The 26,117-nt window shown below is 36.9% G+C and overlaps 1 protein-coding gene and 1 long non-coding RNA gene across 7 annotated transcripts; one reads left to right on the forward strand and one right to left on the reverse strand.

Moving 5' to 3' along the window:
* Positions 1 to 5,307: 5,307 nt before the first annotated feature.
* Positions 5,308 to 16,381, reverse strand: LOC132068811 (AP-4 complex subunit sigma). Its single transcript, XM_059462548.1, has 4 exons — positions 16,090 to 16,381; positions 15,637 to 15,723; positions 5,750 to 5,818; positions 5,308 to 5,664 (listed from the first exon to the last, which is right to left on the reverse strand). Exons 1-4 carry the CDS (start codon positions 16,228 to 16,230, stop codon positions 5,530 to 5,532), a joined length of 432 nt encoding a protein of 143 aa, XP_059318531.1. The 5' UTR covers positions 16,231 to 16,381; the 3' UTR covers positions 5,308 to 5,529.
* A 1,083-nt stretch (positions 16,382 to 17,464) lies between these two features.
* LOC132068812 (uncharacterized) lies at positions 17,465 to 20,995 on the forward strand. Of its 6 annotated transcripts, none has more exons than XR_009417518.1 (5): positions 17,465 to 17,539; positions 17,654 to 18,440; positions 18,973 to 19,402; positions 19,485 to 19,543; positions 20,759 to 20,995. It is a non-coding gene; the product is annotated as an uncharacterized LOC132068812 (long non-coding RNA). The 6 variants fall into 6 exon arrangements; XR_009417521.1 differs by lacking the exon at positions 20,759 to 20,995 and having other exon boundaries at positions 17,654 to 18,004; positions 18,312 to 18,440; positions 19,485 to 20,620; XR_009417516.1 differs by lacking the exon at positions 20,759 to 20,995 and having other exon boundaries at positions 19,485 to 20,620.
* The last annotated feature ends 5,122 nt before the right edge of the window (positions 20,996 to 26,117 follow it).

The following is a 26,117-nucleotide window of genomic DNA, read 5'->3' on the forward strand; positions in this document are numbered from 1 at the left end:
CGACCTAATAATAATAACAATAATAGTAATAACAATAGTGATAACGGTGATAATAATATCAATAATCCCCTTCGGGTGTGCGGTTCCGGCATACGTCTATCCCGGCCCCTTCCGGACGTCCGGTTCCCGAATAAAATGAAGGCCCCCGGGCATGCCGGTCCAACATACGTCTATCCCGGCCCCGTCGGACATGCGGCCCCGACATAATCCTAGCCCCTTCGGGCATGTCACTCGCGGCATACGGCTACCCCGCGCCCCGTCGGGCATGCCACTCGCGACATAATACTAATACTAGCCCCATCGGGCATAATAATAGTAGTAGTAAGAATAATAAAATCTCACCCCCGCTTCGGAGTGGTTTTGGAAAAGTTTATAAAATATCACACTCCGCCGAATGGTTTTAAAAAGTTTTATAAAATATCACACTCCCTTCGGAGTGGTTTAGTACGCACCCCTTCGGAGCGGTTTTAGAAAAGCCTTAGAAAATAATATATCACTTAATAGAGTCATTTATGGTAGTTTCAAGACAATTCGATTACATTCACGCAAGTTACGGGCGTTTGAGCATTTTTCCAACAAGATATAAGCATTCTAGTTCAATCGCCTTTGAATGAATAGTGCTCGATTTCGAATCGAGTTTCGATGAACGAATAACCCCCGAGGCTCAAATTCAAGCCTAGTATACCTAGGACATGCCAAAAGAAGGGAAGGAATAGCTTTACATACCTCACGGGTGCCTTATGCTCGCTTGAGCTCAATTCCCGTTTCGTCCAGAATCTGCAAATGGTCACCTTTACCAGTTACTATTCATGAGAGTTAGCATTTAAGTCTTGGTTTCTATTTGGCTACCGAAATTTCGGCGGACTTCCCCTATAAATATAGCATCCCGAGATTCAACTCGGCTCGTAATAACAACAACCAACCCAACAACAACATCAACAACATCAATAATCGCTACAAAGCACATATGAACACAAATAGTCTTTCTTTCAACATAATACTTCCACTTCCGTTCTAACTTCACACTTTTCATCCAATATCGATATTTTCATATTTGTCTACTAATTCAAGGCCATTCAAATACGACCCAAGGACATTTCACCTTATTCTACAAAACATACAAGATTTCCATCAAACCATAAGTTATCCAAAATTTCAAATTTTCAACATAAATATCCATAACATATTTCCATCTTCCATTTCCATAACCCATAATCACAATTCACATCTAAGTTCTCACTTTCATCATTATATGAAAACTACATAAAAATCACATAATTTCTCATAACAACATAAAACCAATTTCAACACCAACTTAACTCATTAAACCTTTCTTTTTCATTACAAACGTCACAACAACACAATTAACAAACTAAATAAAATCAAACTCACTTCTTTTCCACATCAAGTGGCTCACGGCCACATCCATATTCCATATACACACACGCCATGCACACACACGTCACACTTTCATAATTCTCGTCTAATTCTAATCATCATAACATATAAATTCATTTCATAACTTAAAACACAAGAATCTTACCTTTTTCTTGAATTTTCAACTTTCCGCCAACGGAGTTCTTTCTCCAAACCAATTATACTATGTCGTAGAGCACCTCGAAGCTTGTTAAGAATTCGCGAAGAACAAGATTTTTGAGTCAAGATTGAAGCTCCAAGAATTTTTTCTTTTCTTTTCTCTTCTTCCTCCTCTTAGCCGTAGCCTTCTTCTTTTTTTTTCAATTTTTCTTGAAGTTTCTATAGTGATTCATGCATGATTATCTCTTATATTAACATTAAGTGGTCATGTGACCACCACGTACATGGCTTGGGCCAAGGCTTTGGCCGGCCACCCCATTTATTTGGGCCCAATTTTCTCTTTTTTTTTTTTTGAGCCCAATTGGCTAGGAATCGTATTTCGCAAATTCCCGAAATAAATTTTCAAGATTCCAATTTTGCCCTTGGCCTTCTCCAATGTTCTCGTGTCAATATTTTCCATAAGTAACGACATACACACCACATAAAATCAAAGCATAGCCTTATTCTTACAAATCACAATTATGCCCAAATTTTCCGAATGCACAAAAACACGGGATGTAACATAATTATTTTCAGCCGGTGGGGGTAGAAGTGAAAATAGTTTGGGAGGGGGCATGGGCGGGTAAATATTTTGTGTTTTGAAGGCAAACAGCATATAAGTTATCATGCTTGCATATCCATCATTTGAGTCTCCAACAATTATTCCCCTTTCTAAGAGGAGTAGGACCTTTGGTTGATCTGTCCTTCCCCCTCCTTTCTTCGAAGATTATTAGCCCCGGGACACCTATACCAAAAGCTCAGTGTGCAATTTGCATGAAATCGATTTTTCAACTTCAAACTAGTAAGTGAGGTTCCATAAATCCGTAGCCAGAAAAAGAAGTTTTTTTTTTTTTCTTTTTTCTGGAAAGTATATTCTTATATTCAATTTTGTATTAGTGATGTTTTTCCTAAAAAATGAAAATCTCTTGTAAAAGGATCATAAAACTAAAAATATTTTGTAATGACCTACAAACCCACTTCTCCCGAAATAACGAGTTTGACAACAAATAATCGGAATTTGAACTTTGACAGCAAGTAATATCACATTTCATCAGTTCAGGTTGGCAGATTCCACCACAAAAACAAGCTAGGAATATTGTGTACAAATCTTATCTGGAGAGGTTTCCTAGAAACAACCGCCAGGACAGCCAACATAAATTGAAAACAGGGCATTTAACATTAGCGAAAATCATATACAAAATTCACTAACCTCATATTACATTGGAAATATTGCATAGCAGTTTTCCTCATAAGAATTAACGTGACTTGAGTCGCAACAACAAGATTCCTTGATCAATAATATTTCAAGCACGAGCATGTCAACCAAACTTTTGCCATGTCTCCTTCACACGATTGTCCTCCATATAGGGACTACCCAGCAGCAGATGCACGAGGATTCAGCGTATTTGCCTCTACAATATACTATAATCAAGAATCCTCATAACACGCTGAATGCGAAAAGTTGCCACATTCTTAGCTTTAAAACACAAACGTCATTTAAGCCGCGCATTTAATATGTCGTGAAGAACTGCCTAAGCCAACCCATCCCTGAGATCGCGAAACCTACTGGTGGCGGCGAACTACTTAGAATACAAAAGTGGTCATGTTCATCAACGATTTCATCTTGAGGATGGAACCTTTAGTTGCTGTTTTAGAATCCGCGAGGTCTGTCTATGTAATTAGTAACGTAGAGTTTGTTTATTTGGTACAACGAAACGAGTAATGTGGAGTTTGTCACATGATGCAATTATGGAAACATTAATCTTCACTCTTTCTTTTGCCTGGTTAGTTGTTCAAAGTCTACCTAATCCTACATTGAATTCAGCAGAAGGATTGAAAAAGAATGTAAAACAGGTTCAGAGCAGCATATAATTTATTCATATGGATAAACCGGCTAATTGGCTTTGGTTCGGGAGGAATATAAAAAAGGCAACTTACACAATTTTTTTTAGGCATAACTATACTTTTGCTAATTACATTTTGCAGCTATAGTAGATTGTATTCGCGTGCTACAGTAGATTGTATTCAAAATTCAGCTGAGTCAAATTTCGCTGTATTCAAGTCCGATTTCGATGTATTCAATTAAGTTGTATTCAACTCAACTGTATTCATTTGTAGCTACTTTTACACTGTATTCACTTTATTATTTTTAAAATCGATTGTATACAAAAAAATATCCTTCAAAATACAAGCAAAAAATACTGAATTTTACCGTAAAAATTAACGAATACACTCAAATACTGAATACAAGAAATAAAATACACCCCCAAACACTGAATTTTGCACTAAAAATTTAACTAATACACTCAAATACTGAATACAAGAAATAAAATATACCCCAAAAGAAATAAAATACACTCGAATTTGAGATGTAAGAAATAAAATACACTTCAAATTCACAATATTCATTGGTATACAAAAAGATCTCCTTCGAAATACAGGCTAATAAATTATATTTTCCGATCAGATCTGGATAATAGTGTATTTTCCGATCAGATCTGGACAATAAACTGTATTTTCCGATCAGATCTGGACAATAAATTGTATTTCCGGCACCGTCACTCCCACCACCGGCGGCGTGGAGGAGGAAGAGATGGAGGTGTCGGGATCTGAGCCACCCGTCACTCCCACCACCGCCACCAACAACCCTCGTCCTCTTCCTCCCATCTCGATGTATCTCCGCCTCCATCCGCCACAACAACACCCCTACCACTACTTCTCTCTTCTTCGTCACTCCCCACCAACAGCATCACCGTCGCCGACCCTCTCCATCGATAGCGGGTGGAGCTCACCTCCGACCAAAAAAAAAAAGGGCAAATCCAAAGCCATCAAGTTAGATATGGTGTTTAGAGGGAGAGAGAGACGTCAACGATATGGTGGCGTTGAATAGAGAGAGAGTTTCGATGGTGTTTAGGGTGTTCGATGACGGCGAAACTCACCGGAGATTAGAGAGAGAGACAGCGACGGCGGAAGAACTCGCCGGAGATCTCCGTGGTGGCTGCCGGCGGCGGAAAGAGAAGAAGAATCTCAAAGTTAGCCCTAATATTCTCAGTCCAGATAAAAATAATAAAAATAGAGTATTCTAGTTTAAATATATAGTGTAGCTATGATAGGTAATTCAAATACAACTTTTAGTTATGAGAAGTAATTAATGCAAACTATAGCTACTACATATAAAAACCTACTACAATTTGTCACACCATGTAAATTTCCCTATAAAAAATTTAATGAAACTCTCAGTGGCTTCCCTTCATGTTTTTTTAGTTTTGGTCACAGGATCATCTAGTGCATGCACCGTCATCAACTACTACTTTCTAACTTGGTACGTGCCTTTATATTGAGAGTGGTCCTTTGTCAAGTGCAGAGCCAATTGGCAAGATACTTATATACAATCATACTTCTCTATGACGGTCATCCTCTATAATAACGTTCACTATAACAACCATACTTTCTGTGGAACCGATCTTTCATGTTTATGTTATATTATATGCTCTTATAACAGCACTTTGCTATAGCAACAAAAAAATATCGAAACAAACGATGCTGTTATAGAGAGGTTTGACTATATTTTCCTCTCACCCACCCGTGGAAAAAGATTGGTTATTGGAAACGCACCCACTTATACCTATTCTAGTTTAAACTTGGAATTGCCTTCCAGTTAATGTTTTAAGCCAGCTTGTAAAAAAAACACTTGAAAGGCCAAAAAAAAAAAAAAAAAAAAAAAAATCAACAACAACAACAACAGCCAGCAGCATACTATCAAGAACTCCATGTCCAACAAGTATAGAAACCAAAGCACTTTGTCCTTATATATTGTCAAAATAGATGCTTAGAATTGTAACGGAAATAAAGATTGTTTTACTCATACAAACAAGAAGAAGGGACACTTCACGAAACGAAAGGGTCATGAATCTCATGATGCTTCGAAACCTTTTGCGCGTAAGAGTAGATTACTTATGATGCTTTGTCCATCAGTTGAATTGGAGTCAGAATATTGGCCTTGCTTGTCTCGACAATACACCCATTCATCACCATCTCCTCCAGCATAAAGTGTGCTTTCTCAAGATGAAACATGATATCTAGCTCGCACTAATGATTTAGAAAATCAATAAATCAGAAAGTAAAAACATAAAAACTGACTTCCAAAAATTAATCAACTTCATCACAAGCTTACCACATTGCCAAAATGACGATCCATGGTTTCTACCAAGAGGTGAATGAATTCCAAAATAGCTAGTTCATTCTGCCAAATGGAAGAGGAGATAAATGACGAAAAAGGCAAACCAAAAAATAATCTTAACTAGCTATGAGGAAACACATGAACAAACTTTTGTCCCAATAATCGTCCCCTCCCCAAAAGGCCTGCATAAACTAAAAAAGACCAACCCTATCAGGTGACACAGCTGCAGTACTGATACATGAATATAAACATCAAAGTTTTACTAACAAGACACACCAGATAATATTTTTTCTGGAGATGGTAGCAAATTTTATATATTCAAAAGCACAAAGGTTGTGCTGGCCATAATTACAGGGCATGACCCAAATATATAGATCAAAAAATTTCTATCTTCTTACAGAGATCCTAGAACATCTAGTATAGCTTACGAGGTCTTCTGTTTATTCCTGCTTACACCAGAAGTGGAATAGCAGCAAGCAATTCATTTTTATCTTCTGAAGTGAGTTGCCTTGTTTTCAAAACTTCTTTAGTCCCTTTCTTTCCATACAAACCACCATATGCATGTAGGGATCAAATCTCACTACTTTTCTGACCTGAAGGTCTTCTCCGTTTATTCTAGCATGACAGCATTTCCTTGGTATTGTTTGGCATGACCCAGTGTCTCCCTGCTAATGCTAGAGCCTAGAAATATGTTCTAAAGTTGTGTAGTCACTTTACAATGTAACTCCACATAGGTGATACACCCCCCTATCTACTAATTCCACCACCCCCACCCGGACCACCCACCCCCTACCACCTCCACAATCACAACTATCATCACCATCATTACTAGGCACTAGCACCAACCATCACCACCACCACCACTACAAAGCATCTCCTCCATCACTAGTGAACATAAATGTTTTGTTTTTTTATCAAAAATATTTTAAGTTTATTAAATTTATATTTATTTTCTAATATTTAGTTACTTTTTTACTCAAATTGTATATTTATTATGTTTAAATAAATACATTATGAACATTCAGATATTTTAAAAACAGTCTTAATCATTCAATGTTCAGATCTAGAGGCAACATCTTAACCATTCAGATGTGCATTCAGATTCAGACGTCTTAATTTTAATGAAAACAAATGAGGCTTTAGTGGAGATGAGAAATTTGTCTATTCTGGAAGATGAATCTTGACTGCTCCCTAGTTCCTTCTATACAAACCTCAATCTAAAGGAAGGTCAACTAACTCCATGCCATCTATAATATTAGAGAAATCAGTCATATCACTACTTAAGGTTTGCATTTCTTCTTTTCTGAAATGAACCTGGGAGTGTTGAAATCACCACATACCACGCAGGGATCGCCATAGAAGCCTCTAGCTGCGTAAGTTTCTTCCCACATATCTTGCCCTTCTTTTTTGCTGTTTGGTCCATATACCCCAGATAGGTGCCAGGGAAAATCTTGAGTCATTGCCATGAAATAACAGGTTAGAGTGCATTCCTGTACATGTAATTTCCCGTTCCATATTCTGCTATCCACATCATTACTATCCCACCTCGAGTTCCACTTGCCTGCAACCATTCATATTTCACCCCTCTGTTAGCCCAGACTTGCTTCAGATACTCATCTAAATCCCTTTAGTTTCTGATAGACAGTAGATATCAGCTCTCCAAATGTGTACTAAACTCTTCAGAAGTAAGAAAACAAACCTTAGATATTTGCGTGGCTGTAAATCATTTCATTAAGTTTAAGAGGGCAAATTTAAAGTTAAATTGTTTTTAAATATAGAAAGATAATATTATTTTTGGGACAGACTAAAAAGGAAAGTGTGACACATAAATCTAATGTTTACCCCTCTAACATTTACAAGATTATGCTATCTGTATGGATCACCAATTAATGGCAACTTCCCCTATTTCTGGCGCCATTACTTTTGAATTTGACATGAAAAGTAACTGATCATTTGAGTTCCTGTGAACCTTTCCATCTCGGAGTTGAAGGAATCTCCGGCACTGATTCTATTATGTTATTCTTTCTCCTGCTACCAATTTTCATAAAAAGAGGAAAAACCTCTTTTTTACACCCCTTTAAATCATCCAAATTTATTGCTCAGTCTAATTATATTGCTATGTACCCAGAGTTTTGTGTCCATCTCTTCAGCATAAGATTGGACATCAATTAGTATTGCTTTCTCAATCACTCATGGTTCTTCTTTGATGACTTCAATCATTTGCATATTGGATGACTATTGGGCTATCTGAGGTGATTGAGTTCCTTCAACATCGTGTGCCACCATCATAGATACCCTTTTGATCAGTTCTGTTCCTGGCTCTAAAGAAATTAGAGAACCTTCATGCTGGATAGGAGTTTCGATATCTTTTTTTTTTGAGAAGGTAACATGTAGGAGTTTCGATATCTTTGATGATAAGAGTTCGAAACTTGTGTTGGTGGTTGGACACCATGAGCTTCTAACTCAAGAAGCATTAGGTCAGCTTCATAAAAAAGGACTGATGGGTCTTTAGTCTTTTTCAGAATCAGAGGATCTAGAGCACTATGTAATTTTGGGCCTATGACCTAACTCCACATTTAAAACCAGGGAATTCAAACAACTGTTTTGCTCCCAAGACGTGTATCCTCACGTGAATTGGTTTTTAAATTTATCGAACCCACAAAATCTAGAGTCTTCAACAGAGGTATAATCCCATAGCCACCATTTAGGTCGTTGTACTTGCCTATTTCCATGGATAGTACTGAGATACTACCACCAGTTAGGTCGCTGGCTTTCACAAGCGCCGGAATTTCACACTAAATCGGAATGATGCAAGAATATCCAGCGCTTTCCACTTTTACTTCCTTCGGGACGTTTCCTCCATCTCCTTTTACTTTAATTCTAGCCCAAAACATTTGATTTTTCATACTGGTTCTGTTAAGGTCCCTAATTCTGGATCGAGTCGCTGGACAACTAACTGGAAAGTAAGGCCCAACACGCAGGTCTAAGCCCTTGTTCTTGTTCCTTGACTTGCCTCTGATTGCTGAATTTTGCAATTCATTTAGGGAATTGCAGACCTGGGAACTTGTTTGAGAAAGTTCCAACTCTCTGTAACTTGATAACATCCAATCTATTTTATTAATAACGTCAACTCTCTTAAATAGAGGGTTACAGTAACAAGAGTCCTAACAAATTAGAATAACAAAAGTCCTATAAAACTGAAATAACAAGAATCCTAATCCACGCAGGGAAGTTATATTTGACTAACAAAATAATTCAGAAAACATTAATCATTATCTGTCCTATTAATTCTCTCGTCTGGAATATTGTTTCCCCACAAACGCATCAATAACATTACTCCCTTCCTGTAGAAAAAGCTTGTCCTCAAGCTTGAAGTCTGGAAAGGCAGATTTGAAATGATGCACCGTCTCCAAAGTGGAGTCCTCAACAGATAGGCCGCACCACTGAACCAGAATTTCCCAATTACCACGATTCAGACGCGATCGGAGCACCGAGCATGGGGTGGGAACGACACTTACTCCTTGAACTGGTGGAAGAGTATGTGGATTTGCAGGTGCCTCACCCTTGAATGGCTTAAGAAGTGACACATGAAACACATCATGAAGTTTGCAACCTACAGGTAGATCAAGTTGATAAGCAACAGATCCAATAAGCTTCAAGACCGCAAAAGGACCATAATATTTTGGTGCAAGCTTGTGATAGACACGACTAGCCAGAGTTTTTTGGCGATACGGATGTAGACGTAACCAGACATAAGATCCTAGAGAAAATTCCACATCACGATGTCCCTTATCATAAACAGTTTTCATCTTGTGTTGCACCTGTTGGAGCTTAGCTCGAATATCTTGTAAGGCAACATCTCGGTCTACCGCATCAACTCGAGATGAACCAGCCATGTAGGATTGCAACCAGGGAGGCTCGCGTCCATAAACAACTTAAAATGGAGATGCGTGAAGTGCTGAATGGTAAGAAGTGTTGTAGCAAAATTCAGCCTAGGGAATCCAATCTACCCATTTCGTAGGACGATCACCCACCAAACATCGCAAATACATCTCGATCGTGCGATTCACAACCTCAGTTTGACCGTCCGATTGTGGATGATAAGCAGATGAAAAGTTTAATTTAGTCCCACATAAACGAAACAATTCTTTCCAGAATGCACTAGTGAAGAGGGCATCTCGATCACTAACAATTGACTCTGGTATACCATGCAAACGAACAATATTTTCAAAGAAAAGCCTTGCTACAGAAGATGTGTTATATGGATGAGCAAGAGAAATAAAATGTGGGTATTTAGAGAACCTGTCCACAACCACCGATAGTACTGTTTTACCTCCTGATTTTGGCAGGCCATCAATAAAATCCATTGAGATATCCGACCAGATTTGATTAGGCAGTTGTAAAGGTGGTAACAGTCCTGCTGGACTCAAATTAACAGCCTTATTATGTTGGCAAACTGAACAAGCAGCAACGTAATCCTTGATAGTTGTCTTCATAGCTGGCCAATAGAAATCCTTGCGAATACGTTGCATGGTCTTCTGCACAGCTTCATGTGTGGTATCATGAATCCCGGACAAGACAGAAGTTACCAATAGTGAGTTTGGCAAGAGATAGACCCTGTCTTTAAAGAACAACAACCCATTTTGAAACATCCAATCAGCATCCATCTCTCCCTGTTCAATTTTAGCTTGAAGTTCCTGAAGAATGGGTGACTGCTTGACTTCTTCCCGAACTTCCTCAAAAATCAAAACTTCCGGCTGAGAAATAGCAAATAACATATCTTCAGCCTCTTCTCGCCGCGATAATGCATCTGCAGCAGTATTCGCCCAGCCTTGTATTCCACCCGAAAATCAAACCCCATCAACTTGCTAAGCCAATGTTGTTGAGGAGAAGTAGTAAGACGTTGATCTAGCAAGTATTTAAGGCTGTAGTGATCCGTCCAAATTAGAAAGGCTCGACCCCATAGATAAGGCCTCCAATGTTGAACCGCCTTTGTCAAGCCTATCAATTCCCGTTCATAAGCTGGAAGTTTCAAGTTTCGGTCAGCTAGCTTACGACTGAAAAAAGCAATTGGATGTCCTTGCTGTTGAAGGATTGCTCCTATTCCAACATCCGAAGCATCACACTCAACAACAAATTCTTCTTTAAAGTTTGGCAACTGTAACACGGGGGCAGAAACTAATGCCTTTTTGAGAGCTTCAAAAGAAGCAAGGGCATCATCGTTCCACTTAAAAGAATGCCGCCGAAGCATACTTGTTAAGGGGGCAGCAATCAAACCGTAATTCTCAATGAATTACGTTAATATCCTGTCAATCCTAAGAAACCACACAACGCTGTTGTTGATTGTGGTTGAGGCCAATCCACCACGGCCTCGATTTTGCTAGCATTAGCTGGCACACCTATGTTTGAGACTATGTGGCCCAAATAAGCTACTTGTTTTTCGCCAAAGGAACATTTGGATTTTTTAAAATAAAGGCGATGAGCTTGCAGCAAGTCAAAGATGATTCGCATGTGTGACAAATGATCCTTCCAAGTCTTGCTATACACAATTATGTCATCAAAAAATACAAGCACAAATTGATGTAGGTACTTCGGGAATACCTCATTCATCAATGCTTGAAAGGTAGAAGGACCATTCGTCAATCCGAATGGCATGACAAGGAACTCGAAATAACCATGATGTGTTCTGAAAGCCGTCTTCTCAACATCCATAGAATCCATGCGAACTTGATGATAACCAGAACGAAAATCAAGCTTGGTGAAAAACTGTGTCCCGTGCAATTCTTCAAGCAACTCCTCCACTACTGGAGTAGGGAATTTGTCTTTTACTGTTTTAGCATTTAGCTCCCTATGATCCATGCAAAAGAGCCATGTTCCATCATGTTTCCGAACTAGCAATACAGGTGATGAGAATGGAGAACGACTTGGTCGAATAATGCCTTGCTGAAGCATTTTCTCACATTGTTTCTCAATCTCATCTTTCTGAAAGTGAGGGTGGCGATAGGGCCGAACTACCACTGGATTAGTTCATGATACTAAACATATTCGATGGTCGCAGAACGCATAGTGAGCGTGCACTTCCAGCTTTCTGGAAAGTGGTCACCGAAATCGGCTAATACCTTCGAGCTCACCGGCTTAGAATCCAACAAAGATGTAGGTGTGGTCGAAGTAGTTGTTGTTGTCCATGTAAAATGATCTGCTTGTCCTTTACTTGAAATCTCATGGTCAATAAGGCAAAATCCCACAAAATAGGGCCTACTGTTTGCAACCATTTGATACCTAGGACAATATCAAAAGCATCCAAAGGAATCACTTATAAATCAACACTGAAGGAATGGTTAGTTACACACAATTGCACTGCTGTGCAAATGCCCAGACTAGAAATCTTCTCGTCATTTGCCACTGATACATAGAGATTTCCTCGATGTTGAATAGGCAAGTCTAAACGCTGGGCCGCCATTGAGCTAATAAAGTTGTGTGTATTGCCCGAATCCACTAAGCTAAGCAACAACTTCTTATCAATTAAAACTTGCAACTGCATAGTATTTGCATGTTGTTTGCCTGTGAGATGGCAGGCTCTCCGCTATCCGTTGTTACATCCTCAGATTACCCATCCTCTATTTCCGGCCAAAATAACTTTTTGCACTAATGGCCTGTAACATAAAGATCATCACAGCTGTAGCACAACCCCTTTGCACGTCGGGCAACCATCTCAACGCGAGTCAACCTTTTAACAAAAGGATTAGAGAGTTACCGTAGCACTCGAGTCGCCGTAGGCCGCGTTTACACTAACGTTTGAGGTTGAACCATAGCCCCTTTGTGTGCTAGAAGAAATTTGTATCTTCCTCTCAAATGCTCTCGCGAGACTCATTGCTTGTACTAAGTTAGATGAGTTATGCAGTTCAACATCGAGACGAATCAAATCAACTAAACCTGTTGTAAACATATTCACTTGCTGGTCTATACGTACAGATGATGCACGAGCCAACATTTTTTTGGAAGTTCCTTTGATAATTTTCAATAGAACTAGTTTGTTTCAAGTTGATCAATTCCCCTAATGGATTACTTTTCATTGGTGGACCAAAACGGAGAGTACAATATTCTTTGAAGACACCTCAGTTAAATTGGGTTCCTCCCGTTCAGCTTGATAAACCCACAATCGCGCCTCCCCACCATGTGAGAAGCGGCTAAACCTACTTTTTCTTGGTTGGTTGTGCACTGGTTAGCGAAGAACTTCTCACAACGGTGAAGCAAAATAAGAGGATCTTCACTTCCATCAAAAGTAGAAAAGTCTAATTTAGTGTATCTGGAACTATACCTCTTCCTCCGATGCTGCATCAGTACCAAAGTTATTGTTGTTGTTTCTTCCTCCGAGACGCACATCTAGATGTTCACCTACATTACTGCTTCGCTGGACGAAAGCGACATCGTTGTCTCCAACTTCAACTCCTTTGCACGCGCCGTGGTGCGGATTAAGGCTTCAATCTGTTGCGATAGTTGTTGGAACTTGGCGTCCATCCTTGCTTCTGAAGCTGCTACTTTTGCTTCGGTTTGAGTTTGGGCTTCCTATAAAAGGCTTCGTAGCTTTGCTTCTACAGTATTTTCGTCCATAGTTACAAGCCCTGATACCAAATTGTTAAGGTCCCTAATTTTGGATCGAGTCGCTGGACGACTAATCGGAAAGTCAGGCCCAACACGCAGGTCTAAGCCCTTGTTCTTGTTCGTTGACTTGCCTATGATTGCTGAATTTTGCAATTCATTCAGGTGGAATTACTGCGACCTGGGAACTTGTTTGAGAAAGTTCCAACTCTCTGTAACTTGATAAAATCCAATCTATTTTATTAATAACGTCAACTCTCTTAAATAGAGGGTTATAGTAGCAAGAGTCCTAACAAATTAAAATAACAAAAGTCCTATAAAACTGAAATAACAAGAATCCTAATCCACGCAAGGAAGTTTTATTTGACTAACAAAATAATTCAGAAAACATTAATATTATCTGTCCTATTAATTCTCTCGTCTGGAATATTGTTTCCCCACAAACGCATCAATAACAGTTCCTTCTTCTGTTCCAATTCAACTACCACAAAAATTACTAATTTCTTTGAAAACCTTTTACTTTTAGGACCATAAGTTTGAAGGAAGCCCTGAGAGCCGAAGCTATACCCAGTTTCTTTCCACTATTTTTGGCCAACATCCTTCTGTGACCAGGAGGTCATGGGTTGCCGTGTGACCAGAAGGTCACGGGTTCGAGCCGTGGAAACATCCTCTTTCAGAAATGTAGGGTAAGGCTGCGTACAAAAGACCATTATGGTCTGGACCTTTCCCGAACCCCACGCATAGCGGGAGCTTAATGCACCGGGCTGCCGTATCCTTCTGTGAGAGACTGTCTCTGCCAATCAAGTAATAGCTTCCCATACTTCCAGCGCCATTCACTTGTAAGGACATGTTAGGCAGTTTTTCCTATCGGAAGTTCAAACAAGAAATAGCAATCGTTCATCTCGCAAACACTAATTCCGTGTGCAGATTTCTATACAGAGGTGACCCATCTCCGGACGTCATTGATAGTTGGAATGTCCTGCAAAGACGCATGCAATCTACCAACAATACATCTCCATAGAAGATCCCTGCCTATTGTTTTGAAGCTACCAGAGATGATGACTCTGGAGTTTTGGGTGTTGATCGGCAATGTTTTTGTTCATGCAGTCGTCCATTTGTTGGCCCTGACTGCTCCTCTGAACTTAAAGCTTTCTCTTCCTTCATGTTTGAAGAATTAATGAACCTTTCCATCTGTAATGCAACCCTCCCCCACCCTGCATTAAATGTATCCTCTGGAATGATGGTGACTGATATGTTTTCCCCTTGTCTAGCAATAATGCTGATATAACATCCCTATTTATTGTATTTCAAAGTAGAATAAAACTCTGAAAAGAGATCTTCTATTTTCCATCATCCCAACATTCTCTGGACATTTGAGGCAGTGTTAAGAACATAAACAAGCCACTTCATGACTTTAAGGCTCAAAGGTAACTTTTCTAAGCAGATTTCTTGCTGCTTTCAACCCAATTGAACCAGATTTCAGATCCTGAAACTGACCTTGTAATGTCATCAAATAAATCTTATCATCCCCCATGTTGAATGTAGACTAAGTTTCTGATCAATTACTGACGAATGATTGAGGAGAAACTACGTTTCCTGCCGTGGAGTCGCCTGGAAAAGTGGTCGCTTAGCTTGCAGAAGAGACTAGAGAGAGAAATCTAAACCTCAATTATCGTGTCTGGGAGCATTTTGTATGACCAATATCTGTTTCGTAGTGCCCCAACTTAACAAACAACAGATAATTACCAGATAAAGCTCAGTAGCCGGTGAACATTTTGGGGCAACACAGCTATAACAAAAAGCGTTCTGGACCTATAAGAAAAGAACAAACCGAATAGTTTTCTGGACGTCAAGACTTATAGTCCATGGTCTTCCTAGTACCTTAGAGTTCTCCATAGTTAATAGATAGCATACCAAGTAGCAGCAGCGTGGGATGTAGATTCACGCTTAAATTTAAGATATTTCTCTTAGTATACATAATTATGTATGGCAAATCTAGATGCTTCCAGCTCATAGAATGAGGTCATGTGAACAGAGGACGCTTCCTGCATTGACATGACAGGATATTGACATGAATAGAGGGGGGAGGGGGATCGACCTGTGCTTGGTACACTGCTTCAAACATGAAATTACGAACAGCAATAAGTTACCTTTTTGTAACAGAAGAAATGTGAATTAATGCCGATGTAATTGACTGGTAATCAGACATGAAAAGAAACGGCTAGCTCACTTGTAAATAAAAAAGCATGAAGAAATCATATGTGAGAGACAGTATAACTTACTTCTTCATTATCAACTCCAACTAGGAAAAAGAGCGATGCATATCGCCTGTACACAATTTTGTAGTTACGATGCTCCACGAACGAACACTGTTTTCAAATGCAGGCAAAGACCATCAAGACGAAAGATTGCAACAAAGAAATTCAGAAGCAGAACATCTTATGCACACTCAAAGAAAAAAGACTGCCAGTGAAGACACACCCTCCTACCCTACCCTCTCCCTCTTTTACACAAATACTGACAGAAGTAATAAGCTTAAAAGAAGTAGAGAAAGCGCAAAGCTGACTAGTATCAGCCCGGTGCACAAAGCCCCAAGGGGTGTGAGTGTAAGCATTAGCAGATCATGTACATATTACTGAATTGTAACAACAATTACATCCCTTGGAATAAAATCTCTAATTATAACCAGTACAAGCAACTCCCATCAGCCAATTATAGATGAACATCATCCATACCTGTTGTTCGTTGCGGGCAAGACATTTGCGAACAATTTCACCCTCAAGGGCACGTCTTTCATCAATGGTTAGGTATTCGTAATACTGTGCAAGACGTGTTTGTCCTTGCTTATTCACCATTAGTATGAATCTGATCCCCATCACTTACCTGATCCCAATATGAAATTATGAATGAATCAATTATGCTTCTTCTTTCACTTAAAATCAACTTATCCCTGTTCTGAGGACGAGCCTTCGATGTGGTTAGGTTTTGTTTAGGATTTAATCTAACTACAGTTTTTTCTTTCCTCCTCCTATTTTACATTTTGTTCTTTTTTTTTTTTTTTTTTTTTTACCGTAAGTAGTTGGTTGAGTGTACGGGCAACGTGTATCGTGTTTTAAAGAAATAAAATACAAAATAAACCAACAACATCATTTCTTTTTTATTTAAATTTAATTTAATTTATTTTAATTTTATTTAATTTAAATTTAATTTAATTTTATTTAATTTTAATTTATTTATTTATTTATTTTTATTTATTTAAACTATTAATAAGTGAAGCTTCTTGGAACGATGAAGGGTACAAATGTAAATACGCACGTCCCTCACACTACGCTCTAAATATCCACGTGTGCCCTTTTCTGCTCCATCTTGCTCCACTTTCTTCTTCTTCTTTGTTATTCTATTCATTCTGTTTTTGTCTCTTCTACATGTGCTGATCGATGTTTTAAAAGGCGAGGGCGTAAGCGGGCGTTTACGTCTTTTGCTAATGTTTCTATAGCGTATGATTTTTAATTTTTAAGATATTTTATAAAATGATTTAATTATAATAAATACTTTTAAATAGGTGATAAAAATCAAATAAAACTATAAATAAGTGATATATATATATATATAATAGATTGTTAATTAGTTTTTTTTTTTTTTGGTATATATATATATATATATATATATACTCCACCCTCACAAAAAGACTAATTAGAACAATCTATTATACGCTACTTACAAATACAAGTCTCGTTACTTTTTTTTGAGATAATAGAAGACAAGATAAATAATTGGAAAAGAATATATATTAGGATTCTAAAGAATAAAAAAGGTCTTGACTTTTAAATTTAATGCTTCAATTCCTTTTTAAAATATTTGAGTAATTACACGTCGACTTTTAGATTTAGCATTATATTAAGGACTTATTTAACAAATTTCATTTTAAAAGAAGTTTTTTCGGCTTACGCCCCAACACGCCCCAACAAAAAAAACTCGCCCCAAACGCCCGGGGCGTACGCCCCGAATTGCTGGGCGTACGCCTTTGGGGACTTTCGCCCCGACCCATCGCCCCGGGGCATATTTGGTACGCCCCGCCTCAGGGCTCGCCCCGAAAACGCCTTTTAAAACACTGGTGCTGATAATTGCTCATTTCTTTTTGTCTTTGTTTTTGGTTCGTTTGATGCTACATTTTTGCTCAATCAGGTATTGCATGTGGTTAATTTATTTTAGTTTGATATTTTTACCAAGGATTTCGGGATTTTCTCTTAGGGTTTGGAAATTTGAGGTTTTCAGAATTTAATTAAGTTTTCATTTCAGAGATGGATCAAAGAATTGAAAGATGTGATACTGACGATTGACTTAGATGATTCTCCACCGACAGAGATTTGATTCGGAGGTAATCATGAATAGGTAAAATATCTTCTCGATTGTTCAAATTTTGGGGATTTACTCCATATTTTTTTTCCTTTCAAATTTTGGGCCTATCTGTTTACATCTTCTCTGTAATTGTATTTTGTGGTTTTCTTGATTTCTCAATATGCGACAATGCAGACAATTTATTATTCATTTAGTTGGAATATAATGGTTGCAAAATTATGATTTCACGGGTTTTGAAAGTAGTAGCCGATCAAGGGAAGAAAATGGCACTGCTTGTGTCGACTCTAAGAGGTAATTTTTGCACTTTGTTTGTTCTAATGTTATATGCTTAGTTATATTTCTAAATTGTTGTGAAACCTATAGTAGATACGACTAAATAACAAGATGTGATAGAAATAAAAAATAGCCCATAACCTGAAAGACTGGTAATGGAAGAACAAAAACAATGATCCACTGGAAAAGGCTATGAACCAGAAAAGGTAAGCAAGAAAGTTATACTCAATCAAATTTTTCCCATTTTATTCAATCAGATTACTCCGTGAAAGTTTATTGGAGAAACAAATTGGAAGATTAAAGCTTTTCTCTTTATTCGTGAAAGAGCCGCGATGTTGATGAATGAGATGGAGTTTTCTTGTGCCTAGAGAACTACTAAAGAAGCAGCATAGCCAGTAACAACTTTCTGATACATTCAACCTTTATTTGAAGAAAGTAGAGAGTTCAAAAAAAGGTATAAGCAATAATTCTCAAAACTCAGAAACAAGTGTAATTGGATCAAGAAAGCAAATATTTTTTTATCTCTAATTTCTCTGTGTGTACTTTGTTCTATAGAAAGTAGGAAGATTCTTATGCATTTGAGAGAGGGCTTAAATCTGTAGTTTCAGTAATGAAAACTTTTAAATTTGTGTTTGAGGCTGTAGAGGGAAAACATAGATGTGGATTTCCAGATTTCTGATGTTGATGGTTAAACTTCTAGGTCTTATTGGTCTTGAGATGGATCTTCCAGTCATAAATATAAGTACCTTAATTTATCTTAATCGTAAATATATCCTTTATGTTTTCTTTGGTTGTGGTTAGCTAAAATATTGTAGCATCAAGTATTGGGTATCTTAAACTTTAAAATATATATATATATATATATATATATATATATATATATATATATATATATATATATATATATATATATATATAGGGATAATGTTTTCCCTAAGCCGTAAAGATTTGTTGCATCTATTGATTAATGAATTTCCTTTGTCCAGTGTTATTAGCAAAACAATGACAACAAGCCTGTAATGGACGGAGCAACTCATAGTGCTTGTTTCTATTTGGTGACCTGTCAGCTTGAGGAGCTAAATATGCGCGGAAATATCTAATAAGAAAAAAAATGTGGACTGTGACAACGAGAACAAGTCTAACAATCAAGACAAGTCTCATCAAATAGGAGGAAGAGGTGAGAAGCACAATTTTCAGGCAAAGCAGATCAAACGGGAATCTTAACAAGAAAAGGAAGGATGAAGAAGATGCAAGCAATGAAAATCCTGCAATTGAAAAGAGAACTCATGTTTTTTGGTCTATAAAGTTTCACAGGGATTCCTAATGAAAGCTTCACATAGAGCTTCATAGGAAGCTTGTTGCAGCAGTTAATTATTTATGCATTGGAAGTGATTTTCTTTAGCATCACTGTGGTTAGTCTTTGTGTATCTTTTATTATATGGATACTTCCATATTAATGGACTAATTTTTTCGTCCTGTTTCTAATGTCCGTAAGAAGATTTTGACCTGATGAATGTTGAAGTAGTTACAAGAGGGAATGTGGCAAGCCATCTCCAGGTATCTTTATATATAGTTTCATATGTTTCCTTTAATCTGCTTTATATTTTTACAGATGGGATATATGTATGCAATCCATGTACATTGTTTATGAATTTTGAATTTGGCTGGCTCTTGAACTAAGCATGGAAAGAATTATATATCCTTTCTTTTATTACTTTGCTCTCTATATTCAACTTTTAGACTTCGCCATAAAATCTGCCTTTTGTTGATATCTTTTCTTTGAGGAACTTCTAAGATGTTGTGAAGTAGTAGCCGTCTGTTCTGCTTAAACGACAGGTTTGTACTGCGTAACTCTCTTTTGAAGCTTCTCATTCTCAGGAAAAAAAAAACCTCTCTTTTGAAGCTTTTTGTGTAGTGCCACTAAATTTTTCTTCAAGTTACACAAGTTTATTTAAGACTGTGAATTCGAAAGTTAAAGAAGGTAAGCATGAATCTAAAAACCGAGAGCACAAAATCTTGTGAGATTTAGGCAAAAATCTCCTGAGTTTGCTGCCTAGAAAATAGAACCTTCTGGTGGTAAGTGTGTGATAGGGTGGTAATTATGTTTTGGTTTTTTTTGCTTCATCCATTGTTATCCTCTTAACTGATTATTACATTTTCGTTTGATATGTTTGTTTTTAACTGTTCTACTATGATCGGCTTCTAGATGCAAAGAAGTGTTAACAGAGTAGCTTGCCCCTTGAAGCCTTTCCTTAACATATCCACGTAATGTGCATACGAATCTCATATTCATATAAATATTTGTCCTTCTTTGGTCTTCTAAAGTTGATTTGGAGAGGAACATAATAGAGTACAGTTAGAGCTATAAATGATTAACAAAAATTCATGAATGTTTAAAAAGAGGGAGGCCAAATTTAAGTTTAAGCTTTTGCGGGATTCAATTGAAGAAGTCTTTTCCTTTTCTTCTTTATTTTTTTTTATAAAAAGGTAATTTCTTATACTTGCACACTTTCATGAAGAATCAGCAATATATCTTACTAGAAAAAGTGAAGTGGCTTGAAAAAAACCACATTTTCAGAGTTGTTTCCTAGAATTGGTTGGTACACCAATTCTCTTAACCACAGAAATCTGCTTGCCAATTACAATAACAAGAAGTTGAATCTTCCCCTTGTAAACAATAGTGATTGAAAGGGTAATCCCCTTTGGATATTTTACTGCACTCCGTCAGGCATATTCTAGAATCTGATTCTACCGGGCTATCATTCATTTCAGCCTAACATTTGTTGTTGGGGAAGATATATTGACCCACCTAATATTGGTCGGAAACAAATGAAGAATCACAGGTTTTCTTTTGTTCGTTGTTGCAACTATCAATATGTTGCTGATAAAATACTTACTTTCTGCCATTAACCTCTTCCTGCTTGGGGCTACCAATAGTGAATAAGTACTATCAATACTTTTAATACATTTTAGAGTGGATATAAAGCACCTTTAAACTTCACATAATTTGACAAACTTTCTTTCGATAAACATTGAATACATTTTAGAGTGGATATAAAGCACCTTTAAACTTCACATAATTTGACAGAACTCTTCTTTCATAAGGTCGGAGAAAATGACGATGCTCAAATGGACGAGAACGGATGGAGGTTGCTTGAACAAGTTTAAGATGAGCCCCTATACGTAAAACCACTTGGTGTCAAAGTCATTGAATGCTTGTTTAGTTGGTAAAAAAGAAGTATGTGAATCTATGTTTTAGTTGTAAATATTAAATTATAATAGGTTCATTACTGTTAGACCAACTTTGAGATGAATGCAATAGTTTTTTTTATATGGACAAGAGTTAAGTAGCTCTTTAGTTTTCAAGTTAATCTTAAGAGTCTGGATTGGAAAATTTACATTTTACAGAGCGATGTGATCTCTTAAATCAGCTACTTAGGAAATTCTTTAGTGGTATAACAGTAAAGATAATTTATACTGCCTTTATAGTGCATATGTCCATCATAACTGCTGTAAAACATATGAGTTTTAGCTTCTATAGTCTTATATTCTACAACAAAAACTGAACTATACGAACAAACAATTTTTTCGAGCATATGCCCGTCCTTACGGGTACTCTAGTCTACTATATTAAAGAGCCACTTTGGATTGTGTTACCAAAAGTTAGATTAGTTTTCTAATATTAGAAGAGTAGGTTGGATCGTTTCCACCCATTCTTCTAGAAAGTAATTTAAAAAAAAAAAGGTGATTTAATTCTATAATAAAGAAATATTAAAAAAATAAGATTACGTGAACAATTAATTGACAATTGGGAAAAAAATAAATTAAGGTGGGATCTACGTGAAGAAGTAGGAGGCAATTGCAACAAAAAAAAAAGGACATTTAAATAATGATAATAAGTTCAGAAAATGGTAAAGTACAAAATCAGAAAAATTTAAAGAAGAAAAATTTAGGAAAAAAGAAATAACAATTTAAATTGATCTATAATAATTTATTAAAAAAAAAAATTAAGGTGGGGTTCACTTTGCTATAATAGTAGAAATTAAAAAAAAAAATAAGGTGGGATTCAAGTGAAGAAATAGGAGACAATTGCAAAAAAAAAAAAAAAAAAAAAAAAATTAAAGTGGGGTCCACGTGAAGAAGTAGGAGACAATTGCAAAACAAAAAAAAGGACATTTAAATAATGATAATAAGTTCAGAAAATGGTAAAGGTATGCTTAGAGAAAATTTAAAGAAAAAAAATTCAGGAAAAAAGAAATAACGATTTAAATTGAACACAAAAACTACTAAAGAAGTCATAAGACCAAAAGATTTAAAACTTATACATTTAGGTATAAGTTTATACACATACGTCTCACACAAATAATGAGGAATAACATCAAGAAGACGAAATATAAACGGTCAAGAAACGTAGACACATATTTTCTTAAAATAATGAAGTTAGTATACACTTCAAAATTTAAGACTACACCAGATGCTGACACATGAAAGCGTTTTCAGTGTTGTTGAGTAAAAAGAGATGATGGCATGAAACTCGGTAGGAGAAGGTGTATTTCAAATCTTTCAATCGGAGAACCAAACCAGGAAAGTCATATATGAGAGAAGCGGACTAAGTAAAATAATTTGTTGATATTTTTAAGAGAAAAGACATCATTTAACCCTTGAACTTGGCACGAAAACTCAGTTTAGCAACTAAACTTAACTTGTATTTATTTACCCCCCTTAACAACTTTCATCCCAATTATTTACCACCCCGAGAGCCGACGTGGCAAAAAAAAAAAGTAAAAAAAATTAAGAGAGTGAAAAGGTGGGCCATTGATATATATAGATATATATTATTATATAATTAAAAATAAAATAAAAATAATATATAATTAAAAAATAATTAATTATTTTTTCTCTCCACCCCACCCCACCCCACCCCACAAACCCCGCCCCCCTTTTCACCCCACAACCCCGCCCCACCATCTTTCACCCTTCCTTTTTTATTTTTCTCTTTCTTTCTTCTTTCTCCTCATCCTACCATAACCACCCATATAACAACACCCACATCTTTAACCCACACTCACACCCACCACCACCACCATCACCCCACCAAATTTCATCCCATTCCTTCTCAAAATCATCCATAATCATTATTTCATAATTTTATTTTTGAAAGAAAACAAAAATCAAAATCAAGAAACCAAAAATGGTAAGAAAAGAATGATGAGAATATAGAGAGAAAGAGGAATTGATGGTGGGAGCGGGGCGCGGGAGTGGGGTGGGGTTGTGAAGATGACGAAATGGTGGGGGAGGGGGGGGGCGCGCGTGGTGAGGGAGGGGCGGGGGCGCGGCCGGGGGGTGGGGGGGAGGGGCGGGCGTGGTGGGGGAGGGGGGCGGGGGGGCGGTTGCGGGGTGGGGGTTGTGAAGATGGTGGGGGAGGGGCGGGGGGGGCGGGGGCATGGGCGTACGGGGGTGAGGGGTTGTGAAGAAGAAGATGGTGGTGGTTATGGAATAATGATTATGGAAGAAATGGAAAACAAAAATCAAAATCAAGAAACCAAAAAATGATAATAATAATAATAATAATAATAATAATAATAATAATAATAGCCAACAATAACAACCAAAATAATCAATTTGGACGAATTTGAAAAAAAATGGGGTGAAATTTGGTGGGGTGATGGTGGGTGTTGTTCTTGTGGGTGTTATTCTTATGGGTGTTTATGGTAGGATGAGGAGAAAGAAGAAGGAAGAGAAAAATAAAAAATGAAGGGTTGGTAATTTTTTAGTATTGATTATTTTGCTTGGCGGCGGCGGTGGTGCGTGCGGCGGAAGGGCGGGGCGGTGGCGGAGGTGTGGCGGCGGCGGTGGGGGGGGGTGGTGTTGAGGAGAAAGAAGAAGAGAGAGAAGGAGGAAAGAAGAAAAAGAGAAAAAATAATAAAAGAAAAACAAAAAATGAAGGGTTAGTCATTTTTGACATGGCAACGACGTGGCAACGACGCGAATGATGTGGCAATGACGTGGCGCGAGTGTAATGCACCTCCCATTGTGAGAGTGGTATTATTTTCTTAGGGTGGTAAATAATTGGGATGAAAGTTGTTAAGGGGGTAAATAAATACAAGTTAAGTTTAGTTGCTAAACTGAGTTTTCGTGCCAAGTTCAAGGGTTAAATGATGTCTTTTCTCTATTTTTAATTAATTGAATTATAATACTTTCTATAATAAAAATTCCATAATTATATTACTAAAAGGTACTCTCTCTGTCCTAATTTATGTGACATAATTTGACTAGACACAAAATTCAAAAAAGAAAGAAAAGATCTTTGACACTTGTGGTAAAAAATAAGTCATAGATATTTGTGTGGATTTAAATCATTTCATTAAAGGTAAAAGGGGAAGTTTCAAGTTAAATGATTTCTAAATATAAAAATAGGCAATTCGCAGAATTGCCCTTCTTTTGGGGTGGTCTTTAAATTTTGCCCCTCATATTTAAATCTTTAAAATTTAATCCTTCTTAACACCCATAGGTTCCGAGCTCGAACCCACGCGCGCGATCAAAATTTTAAAAAAAAAAATTCGCAAGGCAAGTTTAAATTTCGCTATGCACCCGACATACTTTTGTTAAGGAATTACAAAGTTATGCGGACTAGACATACTTATGCCTTGTCAGTGGCGACTTGGCATAAGTATCACGGGTCAGATAACTTTGATAATTCCTTCACAAAGTTATCGCGGTCCGTGATAAAGTTTGCCTCATTAAAAGTATGCCCCCACGATAACTTTGTGAAGGAATTATCAAAGTTATCTTAGGACCGGCATACTTATGCCTTATGGGTAAACTTGGCATAAGTATCTTGGTCCGTATAACTTTGATAATTCCTTCACAAAGTTATCTTGGTCATAAAAGTTTGCCCATTAAAATTGTATGCCCGTACCGCGCGCGAACTTTGTGAAGGAATTATCAAAGTTATCCGGACCGGCATAAAATGCGCTCCTTTGAAAACTAAAAAAAAAACGCGACTTTTTTTTATGGTTTAAATATCTAGTCCGGATATTACTTTATTGATAATTCCTTCATGAAAAAGTTATATTGCGGTCCCCTGTGAACATGTAAGTTTGCCCATTAAAGTATGCTGATTTAGAATGATGCGTAATTATGTTCTTTTCGTCATTTTGAAGGAATTATCAAAGTTATCGTTATGATACCCCTAGAAATACTTATTTGTCTTAAATATATAATATTGAAATTTCACACTTTTATAATAAAAATATAGATCGGTCCAAAAGTAAAAATGTAAAATTTGTAATTCCTTAACAAAAGTATGCGATTAGTATTAACCAATACTCAATGCGATACACGCAGAAAAGACTCAAACATTGTCTTGCGATTTTTTTTTAATTTTTGCTTGAGCGGGGGTTCGAATACTAAAAATCAAGACCGCGCGAAAGCTCAAAATTGCAATGCGATTAACGGGCAAAAATTAAAGAAAGAACCATTAAGAATGAATATGAGGGCATAATTTAAAGACCACAAATATGAAAAAGAAAATTTAAAGACCACCCCAAAGAAAAGAAAAGAAGAGGAAGACACTCCCGCGCAAAAAAATGAAAATATATCATTCCTTTTTAGATAAACTAAAAAAAAATGTGATACTATTTTTTGTGTTGGGCCCATGCTAACATGGGCTTTCATCATCTAGTTCACAGGATATACATAAATTATTACTTACAAAATATTGATGTTAAAATAAATGCAATATTTATTTAAACGATGAAATAAGTATTATTATATTGATGCGATGACTTAGTTAAATATCCTGTGAACATGTAAATATGATGAATTTCGTTAGCATTCGTTTGAGGGTGTTTGGATGAGCTTATTTAAATAAAAGGTATAGAGGTTGAAAAAAAATAAGTTCAACTTATTTTTTTTTTGTAATTTATAAGTCGTTTTTCGTTAAATTCTTTAGATAATGAAAAAGTCGGAAATTGCTAAATTATTTTTTTGAGCTTATTTTAAGACAAAATCACCAGTCTTTGCATTTGGTGACAATCCAAATGTAGCTCTATATCACCAGTCACCTGATAGCTTTCTAGTAATGATGTTGTTGGTTTATATTATGTTCTTTTCTGTCATTTTGACTACT

This window comes from Lycium ferocissimum, chromosome 8 (genome assembly GCF_029784015.1).
Source record: "Lycium ferocissimum isolate CSIRO_LF1 chromosome 8, AGI_CSIRO_Lferr_CH_V1, whole genome shotgun sequence".
NCBI classification, from domain to species: Eukaryota; Viridiplantae; Streptophyta; class Magnoliopsida; order Solanales; family Solanaceae; genus Lycium; species Lycium ferocissimum.